The sequence below is a fragment of the Mobula birostris genome, chromosome 14 (assembly GCF_030028105.1).
Source record: "Mobula birostris isolate sMobBir1 chromosome 14, sMobBir1.hap1, whole genome shotgun sequence".
NCBI classification, from domain to species: Eukaryota; Metazoa; Chordata; class Chondrichthyes; order Myliobatiformes; family Myliobatidae; genus Mobula; species Mobula birostris.
This window is the reverse complement of record NC_092383.1, coordinates 64587769-64609001: the sequence shown is the minus strand read 5'-3', so window position 1 is coordinate 64609001 and position 21233 is coordinate 64587769. Positions and strand designations below refer to the sequence as shown.

General features: G+C 40.3%; 1 protein-coding gene across 4 annotated transcripts in view; it reads left to right on the top strand.

Annotated features, from left to right (window-relative positions):
- Positions 1 to 21233, top strand: part of itpr3 (inositol 1,4,5-trisphosphate receptor, type 3) — a 299458-nt gene that overhangs the window by 153479 nt on the left and 124746 nt on the right. For all 4 annotated transcript variants that reach the window (XM_072278612.1, XM_072278613.1, XM_072278611.1 and 1 more), the window contains 2 exons: positions 10421 to 10603; positions 19203 to 19454. In XM_072278612.1, coding sequence (XP_072134713.1) covers positions 10421 to 10603; positions 19203 to 19454 — 435 coding nt within the window. The remainder of the gene's footprint in view (positions 1 to 10420; positions 10604 to 19202; positions 19455 to 21233) is intronic.

Below are 21233 nucleotides of genomic sequence, written 5' to 3'. Positions count from 1 at the left end.
AATGAAATTTGTAGAAGCTATGTGGAAGAATTGCAGATAGCTGTAAACATAATAAGGGAGTATTAGTGGAGTGTTAGTGGGAACTTTAATATTAACAGAGCCAACTATTGTATAAATGGCTGTGCCCAAGAAACCTTACTTTATCGATATTTAAAAGGGACAACAGAAGCCAGTGCAATACTGGATCTCCTTCTAGGAATGAGCTCGGATAAGCGGTGGAAGAGTCTGTAACTGAGCACTTTGACGATAGTTCTATTAGTTTCTAAATAGATATGTAGGAAGATATGACTGGTTCACAGGAAAAGTTCCTGAACTGGAGCAGAGAAAATTTTGGAACCATTAGGCAGGATCTTGCAGTGATTGATTGGGTGAGATTATTTGCAGGGAAATGATCTTCAGACAGACTAGTTATTAGACCATGACTCTAATAAAGGAAAGATAATTCAGACACAAGAAAATCTGCAGATGCTGGAAATCCAAAGCAACACAGACAAAATGCTGGAGGAACTCAGCAGGCCAGGCAGCATCTATGGAAAAGAGTAAACAGTTGAAGTTTCATGCCGAGATATCAGTCTTCATGAAGGGTCTCAGCCTGAAACGTCCACTGAATACTCTTTTCCATAGCTGCAACCTGACTTGCTGAGTTCCTGCATCATTTTGTGTGTGTTGCAAAGATAATCCAGAGCCTGAATTAAATATATAGGTTTTGTGCATCTGGACTGGCACTCTCATAAAACAGCATGATCAAAATAATCAGCTGTTATAATTTGCCTATTGTTCTGCATTCAAAGTATTCCTCACTACTTTGAATTGTTGGGCTTTAGCAATCTTCTTAAGTTTGTTGTATTTTAAACATTTTAATACGTATGCATAGTGTAATTGCAGCTGTTTGGTGATGGATACATCATGTCTTGCTTTTGGTCCCTTTTTTAAATAAAGAAAGCAGCAGATTTACTGATCTTGGAAGTATGAGTAACATCAATAAACAGAATCACAATTGGGAAAACGTTGGGAAATGCTGTTAATTCCATCAACTGCAAGTAGGTTTAAGGTGCATGTTTGAAGAGAGTGATCCCAAATTTCTCTGGAAATTTAGCACATTCTGAGATTTTACTTGGAAACATAGAAAATAGGTGCAGGAGTAGGCCATTCGGCCCTTCAAGCCTGCACAGCCATTCAGTATGATCATGGCTGATCATCCAACTCAGAACCCTGTACCAGCCTTCTCCCCATACCCCCTGATCCCTTTAGCCACAAGGGCCACATCTAGCTCCCTCTTAAATATCGCCAATGAACTGGCCTCAACTGTTTCCTGTGGTAGAGAATTCCACAGATTCACCACTCTCTGTGTGAAGAAGTTTTTCCTAATCTCAGTCCTAAAAGGCTTCCCCTTTATCCTCAAACTGTGACCCCTCGTTCTGGACTTCCCCTACATTGAGAACAATCTTCCTGCATCTAGCCTGTCCAAGTCCTTTAGGATTTTATACGTTTCAATAAGATCCCCCCTCAATCTTCTAAATTCCAACGAGTATAAACCTAGTCGATCCAGTTTTTCATCATATGAAAGTCCTGCCATCCCAGGAATCAATCTGGTGAACCTTTTTTGTACTCCTTCTATGGCAAGGATGTCTTTCCTCAGATTGGGGGACCAAAACTGCACACAATACTCCAGGTGTGGTCTCACCGAGGCCTTGTACAACTGCAGTAGTACCTCCCTGCTCCTGTACTCGAATCCTCTTGCTATGAATGCCAGCATACCATTTGCCTTTTTCACCGTCTGCTGTACCTGCATGCCCACTTTCAATGACTGGTGTATAATGACACCCAGGTCTCGTTGCACCTCCCCTTTTCCTAATCGGCCACCATTCAGATAATAATCTGTTTTCCTATTTTTGCCACCAAAGTGGATAACCTCACATTTATCCACATTAAATTGCATCTGCCATGAATTTGCCCACTCACCTAACCTATCCAAGTCACCCTGCATCCTCTTAGTATCCTCCTCACAGCTAACACTGCCGCCCAGCTTTGTGTCATCCGCAAACTTGGAGATGCTGCATTTAATTCCCTCATCTAAGTTATTAATATATATTGTAAACAACTGGGGTCCCAGCACTGAGCCTTGCGGTACCCCACTAGTCACTACCTGCCATTCTGAAAAGGTCCCGTTTATTCCCACTCTTTGCTTCCTGTCTGCCAACCAATTCTCTATCCACATCAATACCTTACCCCCAATACTGTGTGCTTTAAGTTTGCACACTAATCTCCTGTGTGGGACCTTGTCAAAAGCCTTTTGAAAATCCAAATATATCACATCCACTGGTTCTCCCCTATCCACTCTACTAGTCACATCCTCAAAAAATTCTATGAGATTCGTCCGACATGATTTTCCTTTCACAAATCCATGCTGACTTTGTCCGATGATTTCACCGCTTTCCAAATGTGCTGTTATCACATCTTTGATAACTGACTCTAGCATTTTCCCCACCACCAATGTCAGGCTAACCGGTCTATAATTCCCCAGTTTCTCTTTCCCTCCTTTTTTAAAAAGTGGGGTTATATTAGCCACTCTCCAATTCTCAGGAACTAGTCCAGGATCTAAAGAGTTTTGAAAAATTATCACTAATGCATCCACTATTTCTTGGGCTACTTCCTTACGTACTCTGGGATGCAGACCATCTGGCCCTGGGGATTTATCTGCCTTTAATCCCTTCAATTTACCTAACACCACTTCCTTACTAACATGTATTTCCCTCAGTTCCTCCAACTCACTGGACCCTCTGTCCCTTACTATTTCTGGAAGATTATTTATGTCCTCCTTAGTGAAGACAGAACCAAAGTAGTTATTCAATTGGTCTGCCATGTCCTTTCTCCCCATAATCAATTCACCTGTTTCTGTCTGTAGGGGACCTACATTTGTCTTAACCAATCTTTTTCTTTTCACATATCTATAAAAGCTTTTACAGTCAGTTTTTATGTTCCCTGCCAATTTTCCCTCATAATATTTTTTCCCCTTCCTAATTAAGCCCTTTGTCCTCCTCTGCTGGACTCTGAATTTCTCCCAGTCCTCAGGTGAGCCACTTTTTCTGGCTAATTTGTATGTTTCTTCTTTGGAATTGATACTATCCCTAATTTCCCTTGTCAGCCACGGGTGCACTACCTTCCTTGGTTTATTCTTTTGCCGAACTGGGATGAACAATTGTTGTAGTTCATCCATGCGATCTTTAAATGCTTGCCATTGCATATCCACCGTCAACCCTTTAAGTGTCATTTGCCAGTCTATCTTAGCTAATTCACGTCTCATACCTTCAAATTTACCCTTCTTTAAGTTCAGAACCTTTGTTTCTGAATTAACTATGTCACTCTCCATCTTAATAAAGAATTCCACCATATTATGGTCACTCTTACCCAATGGGCCTCTCACGACAAGATTGCTAATTAACCCTTCCTCATTGCTCAATACCCAGTCTAGAATAGCCTGCTTTCTAGTTGGTTCCTCGACATGTTGGTTCAAAAAACCATCCCGCATACATTCCGAGAAATCCTCTTCCTCAGCACCTTTACCAATTTGGTCCACCCAATCTACATGTAGATTGAAGTCACCCATTATAACTGCTGTTCCTTTATTGCACACTTTTCTAATTTCCTGTTTAATACCATCCCCGACATCACTACTACTGTTAGGTGGCCTGTACACAACTCCCACCAGTGTTTTCTGCCCCTTAGTGTTATGCAGCTCTACCCATATCGATTCCACATCCTCCCGGCTAATGTCCTTCCTTTCTATTGCGTTAATCTCCTCTCTAACCAGCAATGCTACCCCACCTTCTTTTCTTTCATGTCTATCCCTCCTGAATATTGAATATCCCTGAATGTTGCACTCCCATCCCTGGTCACCCTGGAGTCATGTCTCTGTGATCCCAACTATATCGTATTCATTAATAACAATCTGCACTTTTAATTCATCCACCTTGTTACGAATGCTCCTTGCATTGACACACAAAGCCTTCAGGCTCGCTTTTACAACACTCTTAGTCCTTATACAATTATGTTGAAAAGTGGCCCTTTTTGATTTTTGCCCTAGATTTGCCAGCCTGCCACTTTTACTTTTCACCTTACTACTTTTTGCTTCTACCCTCATTTTACACCCCTCTGTCTCTCTGCACTGGTTCCCATCCCCCTGTTGTGAACTAACCTCCTCTCTCCTAGTCTCTTTAATTTGATTCCCACCCCCCAACCACTCTAGTTTAAAGTCACCTCAGTAGCCCTCGCAAATCTCCCCGCCAGGATATTGGTTCCCCTAGGATTCAAGTGTAACCCGTCCTTTTTGAACCGGTCATACCTGTGCCAAAAGAGGTCCCAATGATCCAAAAACTTGAATCCCTGCCCCCTGCTCCAATCCCTCAGCCACGCATTTATCCTCCACCTCATTGCATTCCTACTCTCACTGTCGCGTGGCACAGGCAGTAATCCCGAGATTACTACCTTTGCGGTCCTTTTTCTTAACTCCCTTCCTAACTCCCTATATTCTTCTTTCAGAACCTCTTCTCTTTTCCTACCTATGTCACTGATACCTATATGTACCATGACCTTTGGCTCCTCACCCTCCCACTTCAGGATATCTTGGACGCTATCAGAAATATCCCGGACCCTGGCACCAGGGAGGCAAACTACCATCCGGGTCTCTGGACTGCGTCCACAGAATCGCCTATCTGACCCCCTTACTATCGAGTCCCCTATTACAACTGCCCTCCTCTTCCTTTCCCTACCCTTCTGAGCCACAGGGCTGGACTCTGTGCCAGAGGCACGGCCACTGTCGCTTCCCCCAGGTAAGCTGTCCCCCCCCCAGCAGTAACTTCTCGGGGATCTCTAGCTTGGAAATGTGAAAGTACTGCAGCTGTCCTGCAATTATGTTGGGAAGTCTATCTAACCTGTGCCAGGTTAGATCAGGTGAAAGAAGAGCAAACTCATTCATTTGACTAGAGGGGAATAACTATGCAGGACCCGGATAAGTGCAAATTTAGTTACATTTTTTAAGCAAGTAGAATGGGCTCACTTATTGTTAATGGTTGAAAGTTTTTAAAGTTCTCCAAAAAAAACTTTAAAAATATATCCTTAATTGCTTCATTGACTTGTAAGAATTTCAAATGTTTATGATCATCAGTCATGTTCAGAGCCACCCAAATCAGTTCAAAGTTCAAAGTACTTTATATTTTTTCAGAGCCACCCAAAATGCTAACAAATGTGACTGCTTGAGAGGGGAGATAAAGCTTAGGCAGCTGTTAAATGTTTTGCTAAATTGTTTGAGGGTGTGACACACTACACAAGGCCTCATCTTTTCAGGCAGTAATAACATTGATGAGTCTGGGGAAGGTAAGTTTGAACTTGTGTGCGGGCTGTTCATCATTCGCTGTGAGATCTTGTCTGAAATCCTTCTAGAAGCATTAGGATCTAAAGGAGGTAGAGGTGGCCTTCTATTATTAAAGATCACAGTATGCATACAAGTGAAGTTTAGAGTAGTAATCACTATTCCAGAGATAGTATGTGTGAAATCAATACTGTCACAGCAGGGAAGATGTTATGTATTTGCTTCGACTGAATTAGAAACTGGTAAATTGTTAAATTGATTTATTGTTGTCACATATAATGAAGTTCTGTAAAAATCTTGGGACTGGAGTTGCACATTCATACCTTAGTTGGGAATGTCCACAGAAAACTGAGACAATGCAATGTGAATATATTCTTTAATCCAGTGCTTTACATTATTTCATAAGCAATTCAATATGAAATGCCACTTTTGGCTAATGGAATAAACAAGGGCCGATACCAATAACCTCTCCAGAGTTTAGAAATGCCAACAGAAGTAACAGGGAATGAAGTGAGGACTTATTAGGGAGCTGCTATTCAGTCCCTTGGGCTTAGAAACATAGAAACATAGAAAATAGGTGCAGGAGTAGGCCATTCGGCCCTTCGAGCCTGCACCGCCATTCAGTATGATCATGGCTGATCATCCAACTCAGAACCCTGTACCAGTCTTCCCCCCATACCCCCTGATCCCTTTAGCCACAAGGGCCATGTCTAACTCCCTCTTAAATATCACCAATGAACTGGCCTCAACTGTTTTCTGTGGTAGAGAATTCCACAGATTCACCACTCTCTGTGTGAAGAAGCTTTTCCTAATCTTGGTCCTAAAAGGCTTCCCCTTTATCCTCAAACTGTGACACCTTGTTCTGGACTTCCCCAACATTGGGAACAATCTTCCTGCATCTAGCCTGTCCAATCCCTTTAGGATTTTATACGTTTCAATAAGATACCCCCTCAATCTTCTAAATTCCAACTAGGATAAGCCTAGTCGATCCAGTCTTTCATCATATGAAAGTCCTGCCATCCCAGGAATCAATCTGGTGAACCTTCTTTGTACTCCCTCTATGGCAAGAATGTCTTTCCTCAGATTAGGGGACCAAAACTGCACACAATACTCCAGGTGTGGTCTCACCAAGGCCTTGTACAACTGCAGTAGTACCTCCCTGTTCCTGTACTCGAATCCTCTTGCTATGAATGCCAGCATACTATTCGCCTTTTTCACCGCCTGCTGTACCCTCATGCCCACTTTCAATGACTGGTGTATAATGACACCCAGGTCTCGTTGCACCTCCCCTTTTCCTAATCGGTCACCATTCATATAATAATCTGTTTTCCTGTTCTTGCCACCAAAGTGGATAACCTCACATTTATCCACATTAAATTGCATCTGCCATGAATTTGCCCACTCACCTAACCTATCCAAGTCACCCTGCATCCTCTTAGCATCCTCCTCACAGCTAACACTGCCGCCCAGCTTCGTTTCATCTTCATCTTTGATCGCATCTGATCAATTTCCTAATATCCTAATTGTTCCTACTGTTCTTGCTTTGATAGCTCATAATGACACTGAGAAATATCCTGTTGCTGTAGTAAAATAGAGCATTCCCTCTAGCTGTTCTTTATCATCTCATTACGCTTGGCCCAGAAGTGTAGAAGAGTGAGAGTTTTGGATATTTTCTTTAAAAAAAGGTTGAAAGGTTCATTAACGAGAGAAATCTACAGATGCTGGAAACAAGCCGCAGCAGGAGTTCTGCAGAAGGGTCTTGGCCTGAGATCTCAACTGTACCTTTTTTGCATAGATGCTGCCTGGCCTGCTGAGTTCCTCCAGCATTTTGTGTGTGTTTCAAAGTATTTATTATCAAAGTACTCTAAGATTCTTCTTCTACAGATAGCCATGAAACACTGAAAAACCATGGAAGTAAGTTCAAAAAGAAACAGCAAACTCACACCCGCCACACAAAAAATGAATGGCAACACAATCATGATCCCCCTTCCCCACACCAAATGATGTGGTTAAGATCAGAGACTATGAATTTAATAATGCCTCACACTTGCTTCACATTTGTAGTACAGAAAATGCTGCAAAATAAATAACAGAATGAGAAATTTAGGGAGGGGGCGTCACTCGGTAACACGTGAAATGAAAGATTTGCAAATCCACTGAATATTTGCAGTAGCTATTTGAAAATGAGGAATATAAAGTCACACCAAAGGCATTTTTGCAGAGTTCTACAAAGGTAAGAACAATGCTTAAAAGTTGGACCCAGGAATGAAGGGAGAGGTTTACGGTTTATGAGCTGGTGTAAGGGCTTTAAGACATTGAAATGATAGGGTGGAGTGAAGAATTTATAAACAAAGGCGAAGTTTTGAAATCAGTTGTTTGGAGGAAACCCAACTACTAGTGATCTGCAAGTAAATAGATAAATGTCGGTTAAAACCCTGCATTGTTTGGTGAGAATGGCTTGGGACTCTTTAAAAGATAAAATTTTTGCCTGCTGAACTGAAGTGGTAGTGGGAAATATGTATTGATCTATTCATTAATGTTACCTATGGGACATCTTCCTCGAGTGACGGCGCATCCACCTCTGTCAGGAGCTAAAGAATTATAGCTCAGATTGTAATCCTGTATATTTAGGAGATCCTTAGCCATATTCAGAGGCAATCAGGCAGTTCAATTACCCTGTGTATCTAGGCCAGCATTGCCCAGCAAAACTAAAGTTCTTAAGTAGGGCTACGAGGAGCAATTATGTTTCCCTTGTCTTCACTAGAGTAATGATGGCACCCAATTACCTAGACATCTACTGACATCTCCATAATTGTTGTGACATTGCTTGTGGGAGCTTGTGAGCAAATTGGCTGGTGTGTTTTCCTGTATGTGGTGATTATGCTTTGAAAGTACTCAGTTGATGTCAATTATGTACTTTCAAAAGTGTATAAGCAAGCTTGGAGGTATGGGTTGTTCCACAGATGTGGTAGAAATTAATACGAAGTTTGGTTTGGGAAGAACACTGAGTATATGCTTTTAAGTGAGATGCTTAGATAAAATGAAGTTATGGAGCTTTTAATGATAGCAATTTAAATTGCCTCCAATCCTGCCACTTTGATGTCAGAACAAGTTCTGATTCATTTGCGTAATGTTCATTCAGTGGCTGCCTGGAACAGCGATTTCATTGAGAGCATTGGTATGAGGGTGGAGCCCAAAGCTGTTAGACCCTAATTGTACACAGTTTCTTTGATAATATTACACAATGCTTGCAGATTAGGAGAACGAGAAAACCAGGGATGGATCACTTGGGTGTAATGATCACTGAGAAGTGGAACGTCAGGGAGAATCAACACAACAGCCATGTGGACACTGGAGATAGTGGCTAAAGAAACCTTGCAATTGGAACCAAGATGTAAACAATCTGTGGAATTGAAGAAGGATTGATAAATGCAGTCTTTTGTTCTCCCAGTTTTAATTCAATATTTTTCCACTTGGAACTTTAAATGTGTAGTTCTAGAAACCCTAGTGTGGAAAATTGGTGCACTTTCTGGTGAAGTTTTTTTGTAGTTTAAGCTAAGTAAGGATGATTCAGTTTCAGGGTCGATTGAAGTGTTCACACCTGTGAAGGAGTAGATTGAAATCCTGTTTATAATGGCACTTATTTAGACCACAAGACATAAGACATAGGAGCAAAATTAAGCTATTTGGCCCTTCAAGTCTGCTTTGAACATTTGATCATGGCTGATTTCCCTCTCAACCCCATTTTCCTGCCCTCACCCCTTACCTTTGACACCCTTACTAATTAAGTACTTAGCTTTAAATATATCCAAATGACTTGACTCTGCTTTAAGGATTTGTAAAGTATATAGAGAATAATTGCTTGAAACATGCTGTTCTAAAGTACTGTTTAGTCAGTCTCAAGTGAAACACATCTCATTGCTTGCGGTCATTTTTATATCTCTGTCACCTCAGCTTGTAGCAACTTTTGAAGAATATATCTCAATCTCTGCAAAAGATATCAATCCATATAATCATAGACTAAGGAATCAGGCCCTTTGGCCCATTAAGTCCATGCTGACTATTGAGCACTCGGTTAAGCTAAAGACACTTTATTTGCACATTTCCATCAACACTATTTACTATTTGTCTATACACTGAGTATTACTTACATTAGCCAATTGGGATGTGAGAGGAAATGGTATTTCACGCAATGACAGGAAGAATGTGTAAACTCCACAGGGATGAGGATCAAACTGGGTCACTGAAGCTTTGAGAGCAGCAGCTACAGTGCTTCTACAAATGTAACACAATCACATTGATTTACACACCTCAGAAAGAAGCCCAATTCTAATCACTATAGAGATGCTTAAATATTCCAAATAGTATTTCATGTTGTTGGTAATCTGTTTGTAAGTGGGAACACACAGCCTGGTCAAGGGCTTTGATTAATGCTTTCTTCAACACCGTGATAATATATTTGTAAAAGTTGAAGCAACACTGTATAGAACTACAGATGAAGCCTTAAAAAGAGCAGGCAATAAGTACCTGATGGAACAATTACATCGTTGCATGAAATCAAAAATGAATTGTGTCTCACCATATCTCATTGAGTCACACATAAAAATCAAGTGGCTGTCATGCTGTTCATGGGGATTAATTCCTGCTCCTATTTCTAAATAAGATCAACTAACAGATAACATGTTAAACTGAGGGCTCAGCTACCTTCTCAAGTGGAAATAAAATATTTCACGTCACTGTTCAGTTTTGAATTCCTGATTAATGCTCCTCCCTTGAATAATACATGTTTATCTGTTTATTTGAAATGTTAATCATGTTTTTTCTCACAGATGCTGCCTGACCTTCTGAGATAGTTTCCAGTATTTTCTGTCTTTAGTACCCAGCCTCAGTATTTTGCTTTTAAACTGCAGACACGTTCATTGACTGTTTGTGCACCTGGCTGCCATGTTTCCTTGCCCAACAGCAGGAACTCACATTTACTCCTTTTATTTTTCACTGTGCATTGTAAGGAGTGGCAAAGTTGAAATCTCTGTTGCATTCTTTTCTTTGTAGGCTGAGGCCAGTGAAGGAGATGCCAGCACCTTCGGAATACATGAGCATGGAGGAGTTTGAAGATGAAGTTTGGCTAATCTGGACAGACAAAACTAATGAAGTTCAGGAGAAGAGCATCAGGATGCTTGCTCAAGAGGCAAGAAATGGCAATGTTCATGATCAGAATATCTTGACCTACTACAGGTAATGAGCAAACAGTTTATTGATAGAAGGGGTATTACTGACTAGTATAGATCAATCTAATTGCCTGGTATAGATCAATTGTTTTTTCGTTGTCATTATATTCCAGGACAGTACTTTATAGGAGACATGGAGCACTGACCTGACACAGACCCTTTGTCTAACCAGTCCATGGCCACCCAGACAGTACCAATTTCCTGTATTCAGCTTATGCCCTTCTGAGCCCTGCCCCTCCATGTACCCATCCAAGCAATGCTTAAATTGTACCATTATACCTGCCTCAACCACTTCCTTCAGCAGCTCCTTCGATACACTCACCACCCTCTGTGTGAAAAAGCTGTGCTTTAAATTTTTCCTTTCTCACCCTAAACCTGTACCTCATGGTTTTGACTCCTTTATCCTGTGGGAAAAGTTTGCCATCATCCACGGTATCTATGCTTTTGGTAATCTTAAGCACTTGCAAAAGGTCATCCCTTATTCAGCAGTGGAATGAAATAAAGATGTAACCTGCCCAATCTCTCCCTATAACTCAGGCTCCCTAGTACTGGCAGCATCCTAAGATCTAAGATCTTCCCTGAACTCTTTCCAGTTTAACCACATCTTTCCAACAGTAGATCACCACCGTCCACCTGTGATGCAAATATATGTTTGTTCTGCTAGGTCCCTCTGTTCTACCACACTCCATCTCCCTACCTTTCAAAGTAAAATTTTATTTTATTTGAAGTTAGAGATACAGGCCCTTCCAGTTCACCAGCCTGCACCACTTTGCAACCCGTCAATTTAACCCTATCCTAATCACAAGACAATTTACAATGAGCAATTAATCTATGAACCAGTATGTCTTTGGATTGTGGGAGGAATCCAAAGCACCCAGAGGAAACCATGTGCTCATGGGAAGGACGTACAAACTTTCTTTCAGAGGACGTTGGATCTGAGCTCTGAACTCCACTGCCCCGAGAAGTAATAGTGTCATGTTAACCACTACACTACCATAGCGCTCAAAGTCTGACTCCAGTTTGACTTTGTAAAATGCATTACATACACTTACATATATTGAAATCCATTTGTCACTCCTCTACCTACTTTGCTAACTGATCAAGCACTTCCGAATTTCATGTTATCCACAAATTTCCTGATGCAGTCTTGTGAATTTGCACCCAAGCCATTTCTTTAAATAACACATAACAAGGATCTCAACACTAACCCAAGCAGCGCACCAATGGTCACTGACCTCCCTTCTGAGAAACAACCTTCAATCACCATTCTCTGCAACGCACACAAAATGCTGGAGGAGCTTAGCAGGCCAGGCCTTCTCCCCTTCCTTTTCAGTCCTGATGAAGTGTCTCAGCCCAAAACTTCAACTGTTTACTCTTTCCCATAGATTCTTCCTGGCCTGCTGAGTTCCTCCAGCATTTTGTGTGTGTTGCTTTGAATTTCCAGCCTCTGTGGATTTTCTCATGTTTTCAATCACCACTCTTCTCCAAGCCAATTTTGACTCCATCTAAATAAAGTTCCTTCGATTCCATGGGACCTGACTTTCCAGAACAGCCTTTTGTAGAGGATCTCATTGAAGTCCTTGCTAAAGTCCAGATAGACAACATCCACTATCCTGTCGTCATCTACACTTTTGGTTACCTCTTCAAACTCCTCTGAAAGTTTTGGTGTGAATAATTTTCCATGCACGAATCCATGCTGACTCTTTATCAGACTGGGTCTCTTCAAATGCCGGTAGGTCCTGTCCCTCAGAACTCCCTGCATCCATGAAGAGCATTATGTAAAACCGAATAATTAATACTTCCTGTACTTTTGGAAGGTGTTAAATTCTAATATTTTTAATCGAAGATTTTTTTGGAAGTCTGGAAAGAGGCAGAAAACTTGTTGCTTCATAATCATTTTATTAAGCATTGATACAACAAAAATAATTGAAAAATAGTCAGTGACAGGAGCAGAAGCTTGAAGCAGAATGGAGAGGGAAGCAAACAGATGGTGAGACTTTGTGCTCAGCTCTTTTTATACCCTATGCATAAGGAACATTCTATTCAAATCCACAGATAAGAGTTAACAGATTAGATAGCCACTATTCAAATCATGCAGCACCAGAGAAGCTTCCAAAGCTTTCCAGAATCATACAAATGCAACCACTAGAGGACACATTGAGAAACTACTTCAGTGTGGCCACAAGGAATCATACTAAAGAGTTTCATGTACGGTATATAAGTAGTTATAAAAATATTAGCTGGCAATTAATTATAAAACTGCAAAGAAAATAGTAATAAACCATCCAATCCAACAATTCCCCTCCTCATTGATTCTAAATCACACATTTAGAATCATTGCATCTGAAAATTCAGAGGCAGAAAAGCTTGTGCTATCTATAATAGGTATAAAATAACCCTAGTCTAGCTAAATTATGGAAAGTATTCATAGGGTGATATTATGGTTAGGCAGATTTTAGTAGGCACACTTGCAGAATTTTGAACTATTCAATTAATGATCACACTTAAACAAGTAAAAAAAATAAATTATGATAAGGCATATCAGGACAAATATTATAGCTTGTAACATTGAGTAGCCCCAACATCCAAGACTTAAATTAATCCAGTCAAGCAAATCCCATCCATCAGATTGATGTATTTTATCTGCAGCATTATGAATATGATCAGCCAAACTTATCAGATATATAAGTACAAAACTCTTTGACAATAACTGCATATGTTCTCCCCTTAACTGGTAAGAGAAGATCTAATGCCATACAATTTTGAAGAACCATTCCTGTTACTACCTGCCCCAAGGATTCACAGGGTCATTGCTTACCCTTTGTAAAGCTGCAGCAACACTTCTAATCTCTTTTATATTCTTTTTAACACTGTAAAATGGGGAGAAAATGATGCAAAATCATCTCCTCCTGAAATGTTTCGTCTGCTTCTAGACTTGGGAGGTAAATTTAAGGTCTGTCTATGTCTTGTGGCAGGAAAGGCCTACAGGTACTCTAAATTCAAGATACTAACCAATTGCGTGGAAGAGAGCTGGAGGTTCCGTTTCTGCTCAGCAGGTGCCTTGTTGAATTGCAATGTTTTTCTGATAGATATTATCAATGAAAATTCCCAAGACATTGCCCTATTTAGAATAACGTAAAGTGTAATTGCATAACCAATGCCCTACTGGAATGGTACGTTCTGAACTCAAGTAAAAGGTAGATGGTAACCCATGAAAAGATACAACAGCTTTGTCATGAATATTAGATATCGAGGTATCTCAGGATAAGACATGAATAGGTCAGATATGATATGATTCCCTCAATCATGCTGATAATATTTATTTAAATGATCTAGTTTAAGACAGTATGTGTGTGGGGGGAGGAATCATCATATATTTATGTCTCTCTTGGGAATAATAAATCATAATGTCAACATTGTCATTGCTGGAATGTTTAATAAAGAAGACACACACTTTTTCTGGACCTGCAGAAATGCGGATATTTTGAAGTGTGTGGTATATTGTATATTGACATACCCGACAGTTAGAGACATTAACAGCATCAACAAATTTCTCGCAAGCATGTGTTATGAGTCATCTCAATTGGCACATTGTGAGTGGGAAATACTGGCAAATATATAACAACAAATAATAATATTAGAATAAACTTCATGATGTCCAGTTGTTGTAGACTTGCCTGATGTCTTCTGGCTGGTTAGTGATTTGCTCACTGTAGCCCAGCAGAATGGGCACTGTGTCAGAGGTTACTAGCACATTAACCACAGTGCTTGTTGTCCTCGTCGGGTACTACCGTAGCTCGCTTACAGTGGTTGGCACGTGTCACTGACTTTTACCTTCTACTTTCACCGCTGAGTTGGTAATTAATACCACTTGATTAAGACCTTCCCATCCAGCTCCCAATGGTTCCTTATGTGATATCTTAATTTATGCCCACTCACCAGGAATCAGGGTGTATCCTCCTGTTGAATCACTCCAAGAGGCAGAAACCTGTTGAAAAGCAGATTGTACAGCTTGAGTTAATTTCACACAAGCGTTAACTAAACTCTCTGCCATAATGTGTATGTCAACCTCTCTGAGATTGAGGGTCCTGTGGGTGACATAGGACACCCTTTTACCACCTCGAATGGACGTAGTTTAGTTTTCTTGTTTGGGTTTTGGTTTGTTCTGATGCTAGATAAGACCATTGGAAGAGCTGTAGGCCATGGAACATCTTCCTCATGATACTTCGTCACTACTTGATGATTCCATTCATTCGTTCGTAGCATCTTTCAAACGCTTGTTAAGCTTGTGCTCTGAACTTTGGGTTCCACCACCTAGGAGAACCTGTCAATCATTTTTTTACACTCCATTGTGTCCTAGAGAATGTATCTGCTGTGCCAGATAAGGAATCAATGTAGTTGGAGCTACCAGTTTATGATTATTGCCATATCACCATACACCATCACTGTGTAACTTCCCACCATTCTCCATCCAGAACCACTTTTCCTGGTTAAAGCATTTACTTACATCTCTCGACTGTCTTGTATGTTTATCTGTGATACAGATTCCAACTTCATTTCCATAGTTCCAGTTGTGAAGTTCACTGGATATATTCTTGGTATTTCTGTTACTTCTTTTACCCCTTCCCATGCTGCCTTTTTTGCAATTGCACCTGCAAATGCATTTCCACAGCTTTCCATTGCAGTCACTTTGGAGTGCCTTTGACATTTTAATATAGCAATGTCTGATGGCAGTTGTGCAACTTGCATGAATTCTTGTCCTAGTTGGCCATTCTTGGTTGGATTTCCATTTGCTGTAAAACCATCTTTTCGTTTCTATAAGTTTTCAAAATCATGAACAAGTCCAGAAGTACATGAGGATCAATGTACATATCAGCTTACAGGCTTCAGTTAGAGCTTTTAGTTCTTCTTATTGCACATAGGTACCAGGAGCCATTCAGATTCTTCTATCAATCATCAAGAAGCCATCATAAAGAGGTCATATCACTGAAAGTGTCACCAGCAGAATCACTGGTAGGACTGCCCACTGGTCTGGCAGAAACACCCACTTGAGGGAGGTCTCTACTTGACTTGATGAAATTGACTCAGTCTGCTTTGAAGTTCCATACACAAAACTTGAATTTGATTATCATGTTGTTCTTTCACCCTTATGGTCTATGTCTGCTGTATTTGTAGTTTATCCCAATTATTCGTGTTCTTTTCCCAATTGATAAATAAAAATCTTTACTCGCCTGTTAACTTTTTCATTCACTCACACACTTGAACCAACTGACCGTGTGCTTTTATCTTTAATTCTCACGTTCCAGGTTTTGATTTCCCTCAGGCAACCTCTGGATCATATCACATGCTTTCTTAATAAACTTAACATTGTTAGTATTTTTCATCTGGATTTTTTTCATTAATCTTATCAAACAGAGATGTTTTATATCAGCAAGAGCTCGTAGTAGGTTTCCTGACTTTAGCCATTGTTTTATTTTGATCTTTATTTGTATATACTTTTTTATTACTTTAATTACTTTTGTGATCTTGAAATATCAATAGATTACAACCGAAATTTTGATAAGTTGTTCTGTTACCCAAAGTTTTCTCACGTACTCCATTGTTTTGCAGGAGTGTTGTGCTCCACAGTTTGTATGTATTTAGTTTTTCATACTCCACTGGCTTCTACTTGTCTCCACCACTTGCACATATTTAATTAGTGCTCCACCAACTTGCGTATTTAATTAGCACCCCATCAGCTTGCCTGTGGCTTGATCAGCTTGCGTATTTAACTTTTGCAGATTTGTTTTTTGTTCAAAATAGCCATGTAGTAGTTCCTCACTCCTACTTCTATCTAATGATGTATTGAAGTCAAAACTAGAGTTGGAATTCTAATTTGGAATTAGAAATGAAGCTCTCACCTCTTGTTTAATTTAGGTGCCAAAAATGTTCTACTTTGGCCATGATTCTTTCAAGTCTTTAACTCTTCGCAACAATTCTTGCTGATGATACCAAATTGTTGGATTTTGATGTTTTTAATCCCAGTTTCTTTCGGAAGTCAGGAAAGAGGCACAAAACTTGTTACTTCATGACTCAAATAATGCAGCACCAGAGAAGCTCCCAGAGTTTTCCAGAATCATACAAATGTAACCACTGGGGGCACACTGAAGGACTGCATATACATACTGTGGCCACTAGGCAGCATACTGAACAGTTACTTACATATATATAAATAGTTATATATAAATACTAGCAAGCAATTAATTATTAAGCTGCCAAGAAAACAACAATTTAACAGTCTAAATCAACAAAAGCTTATGATGATCACTAATGGCAAAGCTAAATATTGCTTTTTAAGAAGTTGTTTTGAAGTCCAGATCAAGTCTCATTATATTTATTTAGCCCTAGAATGGATTTTGGTGGCAGTAGTTGTTGTTAGAGAGTGGTAGTTGGTAGGCAGGAGTAATATGTTATGGAAAAATATAATTTCTTCATTGAAAAATTAGAATGATTTGTTTCCATTGATCCAGCAACACTTTTTAATGGTAGATGCAATGTTGTTGCAGTTTAGTTTCGCAATAAAATCTAAACTGTTACCAGATCCAGCTATAGTTTAGGTCTTGTCAGGATTTCAATAACGTGGTCAATACAGAATTTATTGGTAGTCAAATATAATTGTAAGGATATTTTAGATGTTCTTAATTATCAACATATTTTGACAACCGAAAACTCTTGTAGACCAATGTAGAAGCATAGAGAACTACAGCACAGAAATAAGCCCTTCAGCCCATCTAGTCCATGCTGATTTGCTATTTTGTCTCATTCCTTTGACCCACATCAGCATCATAGCCCCTATACCCCTATAGACCGCCTGGTGGCGCAGTGAGATCAGTGCCGGACTCCAGAGCGAAGGTTCCCAAGTTCGAATCCAGGTCGGGCCACTGCTGAGTACGCTTTCCATCCGTGCCAGGTTGAGTGTCGAGCTAGCCACTCGGCCTCGTAAAAAATACAAGGGTCAGGTCAGGATCGTTCATAACGTGACCCGGTTAATCCTGATGCCATGTGCCAGCCAAGAATGGCTGAATGTCTAGTACGACACGCTTAAAAAAAAACCCTCTCAGCTACTGTATGTTCAAAGTTCAACATAAATTTATGTCACCATATATATTATCTTGGGATTCATTTTCTTGCAGTCATTCACAGTAGAATAAAAAAAATACAATATAATGTAGAAAAAGATTTCCTTCCCTAAGGTGCATTAGCTGATCTTCCGATTAATCCAGTAGCTTTCAAGAGCGTTTATTGAATTCCTTTTCACATTTTACTACAGAAGCTTGAACTTATGGCCTTGGTCGGTAACTTGTGCACTGGATGCACCATTTTACTGTGCTCAGTCGAACTATATTTATAGCACACAGGGAACCAAATATCTCCTCATATCTGTGTCAATTATTTGTGACTGCAATCCAGAACTACTCCTGCTTTCTTTTCAGAAAGGAGGAGGAATTCATAGACAGAATAGACTATTCTTATTAAAATATTTATTCCCTTTCTCTTCATGTGTAATTTGCTTTTGCTTCTGGATCTAGCCTTTAAGGTAATGTAGTCTTTGCCATAGTTACTCTGTCTGCTATTAAAATTCAAATAAAAACTACATCATATTTTAGCACCTAATTGATTTTATTTTATTCATATGAAAACTCTTCTGCACTGATAAAGGTGCTGTCATGCATAGGAGATGGATGTAAATTAATCCATTCACAGTTTCAAAGAAGAGAAGGGGAATTAATGCCAATGACATGGCCAATGCTTATGCCTCAGTCACGTAGAACAGACATATTGACGTTAATCTTGATGTGAACAATATTTTTGGCATGTTTCTAAAATTATAGCAGTGAGTATTCTCCTTAGGACTTTGGGGCATAGAGCTCTTAACTCTATTATTCAAATACAATGCTTCTTTGTAAGTTTCCCATCTCTGACGTATTTCCAGTGCAGTTACAGTCTATTCTGTCTATGATTTCCTCCTCCTTTCTTTAAGCAGAATGACACTGTTTACAACAAACAAGAGTTACTGTAATAATATAAAGAGTACAGATTCTTTGTGAACAATCACAAGTAATTTCCTGGTGGACATACCCCATGAATGTAAAGCTCCTTCCAGCTGAATAGTGTTTGCCATCCTTACAATGAGAGGCCACTGGCTGATGTGGAGAAAATGGAAGTGGATAGTAAAAGAAGGTGCTCCAGAATCCAGGGTTCATTTCTGGCTCTGTGTGATGTCTGTGTAGTGTTTGCATGTTCTCCCTGGGACTGCGTGACTTTCCTCCTGTGCTTCAGTTTCCTCCCACAGTCCAAAGGTGGTGTTGGTAGGATAAATGGTTACTGTAAATTCTCTTTAATGTTGGTAAGTGACAAACTATGTTGAATGAGAATTGATGGAGGCATTGAGAAATAAACAGAATAGACGGGTTATTTTGCTGGGAATCAGCCTGCACCTGTGAGGCTACAACACTTCCTGTGTGATAATGGGCAAGTACTTTGCAACAGAAGAAGTTCATGCTGAAGGAGTTTGTTGGAAGATTCCTCAATCATATGTTTAATATGTCACAACATTTCTTTTTCAGGTATCAGCTGAAGCTCTTTGCAATGATTTGCCTGGATCGTCAGTATCTGGCAATTGGTGAAATTTCAAAGCAACTGAGCGTGGAACTGATATATCTGTGCATGGCTGATGAATTATTGCCTTATGATATACGGGCTTCATTTTGCAATCTAATGTTACATGTGCATGTCATCAGAGACCCCCAGGAGCTGGTAACACCAGTAAAATTAGCTCGGCTGTGGACTGAGATTCCAACATCAATCAATATCAAAGAGTAAGACATTTTTTTTTGTTATCCTCGCAGAATTATTTCAATTAGCTAAGACCAGAGTATAGTACAATGCAGGAAGAGGTTTGATAGCCTATGATGCTGTGCCAATCTAATTAAGCTGATGGTGTCTCATTTATATAATTCCTTCTACTATGGTCAATATCCTTCATCCCTCTATAGTCATATGGCTGGTTAAGAGCCTCATAAACACCTCTATCACCTCTGTCTCCACATCATCCCTGGCAAAGCATTCCAGGTAGCCAACACTTTGTCTTTTTTAAAAGAGGAGGCACAGTAACATAGTGGTTACCATAATGCCTTACAGTGCCAGTAGTCAGAATATTGGGGTTCAATTCCTGATAATGTCTGTAGAGAATTTGTATATTCTACCCATGACCTCATGGACCTTCTCCAGGTGCTTTGGTTTTCTCCTACATTAAAAATGTATGGGTTAGAGTTTGTAAGTTGTGGGCATGTGATGTTGGTGGGGGAAGCATCATGATATTTGCCTCCAGCACTACCTTTTCAATGGGAAATAAAAAAGGCTTGTAATAAGGGCAATGTTATGATAGTCTTGGGAGATTTCAATATGCAGGTTGATTGGGAAAATCAGGTTGGTGCTGGATATGAAGAGAGGGAAACTGTAGAATGCCCACGAGGTAGCTTTTCTGAGCAGCTTGTTGTTGAGCCCAGTAGGGGAAAAGCTGTTCTGGATTGAGCACTGTGTAATGAACCAGATTTGATTAAGGAGCTTAAGATAAAGGAACCCTTAGGAGACAGTGATCACAAACAGCAGAGGTCCCAGTAGGAATACCTGCAAAACACCACAAGACATAGATCTCCTACCAGAATAAGACCCATCAAGAACTCGTCTCTGTCTTCCATGGGCTAGGCAATTCTGATCCGAAGTAGCCAAGTCACTGAGGACCCCATGCATCTTAATCTTCTAGATGAGCCTTCTAACAGAAAATAGAATGAACTGGAATTAAACCAGGTGGTTAAGTATCAAATCAAAAAGTGCGTCTAGCTGCAGCTTCTAATATTCTGCATGAAGGAACTGGAGCTGAATGAACTCCAGATCATTCAGGAGGCTGAGGGGGTGATAGACAGGAAATATAGAGAGGTAGTTACACCGAAGGTGCAGGACACAGGAAACTGGATGACAGTCAGACAGTCGGGAAAGGGAAAGGGGTTAAACAGTCAGTGCAGAGTACTCCTGTGGCCATCCCCCTCAACAACAGGTATACCATTTCGGATACTGTTGAGAGAGGAATGACCTAGCAGAGGAAAGTCACAGCTGTCAGGTCTCTGACTCTGTGACTTGGAAGGAAAGGGGAGAGAAGAGGCACACAGTAATGATAGGGGATTCATTATTTAGGGAAACAGAAAGGAGGTTCTGTAGATGCGAATGAGATTCCCAGATGGTATGTTGCCTCCTTGGTGCCAGGGTCAGGGATGTCTTGTATCGAGTCCTCAGCATTCTTAAGTGGGAAGGTGAGCAGCCAGAGATCATGGACCATGCAGGTACCAGTGACATAGTTAGGAAGAGGGATGCAGTTCTGCAAAGTGAATTCAGGGAGTTAGGTGCTAAGCTAAAGGGGAGGACCTCTAGGGTTGTGATCTCAGGATTGCTACCCATGCCACATGCTCTCGAGGCCAGAAATTGGAAGATCATACAGTTGAACACATGGCTAAGGAGTTGGTGTAGGGGGGAGGGCATCAGATTTTTGGATTATTGGGCTCTCATCCAGGGAATGTGGAGCCTATACAGAAGAGATGGTT